This window comes from Papaver somniferum, unplaced genomic scaffold (genome assembly GCF_003573695.1).
Source record: "Papaver somniferum cultivar HN1 unplaced genomic scaffold, ASM357369v1 unplaced-scaffold_14816, whole genome shotgun sequence".
NCBI classification, from domain to species: domain Eukaryota; kingdom Viridiplantae; phylum Streptophyta; class Magnoliopsida; order Ranunculales; family Papaveraceae; genus Papaver; species Papaver somniferum.
This window is the reverse complement of record NW_020624173.1, coordinates 76-1,809: the sequence shown is the minus strand read 5'-3', so window position 1 is coordinate 1,809 and position 1,734 is coordinate 76. Positions and strand designations below refer to the sequence as shown.

The following is a 1,734-nucleotide window of genomic DNA, read 5'->3' as shown; positions in this document are numbered from 1 at the left end:
CCAATTTCTCAATATTTATTAAATAAATCTAGGTTTAGGGTTTGATGTGCTTATAATCAGAAAAAATCTTAAAGCGAAAGGTGTGGAGAGCTAAGGTTAAAGAGCAGAAGGAAAATTCAGAGAGTTGAAAAGAAGATTATACGCATAGAAATTAAAGAAAACAGATTATGGCTCCAATCAAGTTGGTGATTAAGTTGAATGGTCGGCCAATTTGTAAGCGAAAATTAGAGATTGAAGATCATAATGGGCTACAAGAAGAGAAATCATCTAAAAAGGTACGTCTTCTTGATTCTGAAAACAATGTTGATAAATTGCTGTTAGGGTTGAAAAAGAATAGGAAGAGAGATTTATATAATCAAAAAGAGAATTATCGATTACTGTTACGTAATAAATTGTGTGGAATAATGTCCAGGAGAAGTTTATTGCGTCGGGAAAAACTTTGTTTAGTTCTTGATTTAGATCATACATTACTTCACTCGGTTAAGATTTCGGATGTGTCGTTGGATGAACATGACTATCTCAATGGTAAATCAGGATTAATTACTTGCATGAAGACTGTTGGGAGACATAGCTTATACAACCACAGGGGAAGGTATACAAGGTTAAGGCCTTATGTGCGAGATTTTCTAGAACAAGTATGCCAGAAATTCGAGCTTTACGTTTATACGAAGGGAGAAAGGTGGTACGCTAAAGAGGTGGTCAGATTGATTGATCCTAAAAGTGTTTATTTTAAGAACAAAGTGATTTCGAAAGATGATTCTACTGTCAGAAATCGAAAAAATCTAGACGTGGTGTTGGGAGCAAATGCAACTAACACGGTAATTATCGACGATACAGAATCAGTCTGGAAAGAGCACAAAGATAACATCATTCGCATCAACAAATTTTATTATTTTTCATCAAGAAATGGCGGTGGACATCGATTAAACATGGATAATGATGAGTTGGATGAAGACGACGGTGCCCTCAAAAGAATCTTAGAAGTTCTGCAGCGTGTTCATGAGAAGTTCTTTGAAGAGTTCCCTGCCAAGACTGATGTTAGACCAGTGTTGAAAGCGGCGCTTAAAGAAGTTTCTGCAAATTGATTAATTTCAGTAATTTAGTTGATGTTAAATAATTTTGTAATGTAGTTTCAGTGATTTGGGCTTTCTCTTTTTTAATTTGTGCAGGATATTATCATATGGACTTCTTTGCTTCTGGGTTCTGGGGAGCTTCTGTCCTGTGCGGCTATAATAGGCTTAATCCAAGGAATGCATGGTATTATGCATTGTTATGGTTTGTTTTTCTTTATGCAACATCTCCCCTTATTGCAGCAACCTAACTTGTTTCCATGTCACCTTTTTCATCCATTTGGGTTAAGCAGAAGTTTACTCTTTTCTCCGTGAAAGTCTAATACTCATAAGTGAAAAATACTATAACCCCCTATTATATGGGTTCAACACATAGAAACCCAACAAAATGATCCTTCATTGTCAACTCCATTCTTTCACATTTTGATATTTCTAGGCCCAGAACTTTAATTTTTAGGGCTTGATAATAAAGTGACATTTTCATAATGTCAAATTTACCCTTTTCAATATATACAAGAGAAAAATCATAAGATCCATTCATTTCTTCATTTTCTTTCTCTCTCATCTCTCTCGCTCGGTTGCAGGTTGCAGAGAAAAAAGTTTCAGGGTTTGCTCTCTCTCTCAGACGAAGAAACAGGCCGAGAACACGATTTCTAATCGAAAT

The 1,734-nt window shown here is 35.5% G+C and overlaps 1 protein-coding gene across 1 annotated transcript; it reads left to right on the top strand.

The window, feature by feature from the left end:
• The first annotated feature begins 6 nt into the window (after positions 1-6).
• LOC113335492 (RNA polymerase II C-terminal domain phosphatase-like 4) lies at positions 7-1,392 on the top strand. The gene is made up of 2 exons (XM_026581532.1): positions 7-275; positions 413-1,392. The coding sequence occupies exons 1-2, from the start codon at positions 244-246 to the stop codon at positions 1,083-1,085; spliced, it is 705 nt and encodes a 234-aa protein (XP_026437317.1). The 5' UTR covers positions 7-243; the 3' UTR covers positions 1,086-1,392.
• The last annotated feature ends 342 nt before the right edge of the window (positions 1,393-1,734 follow it).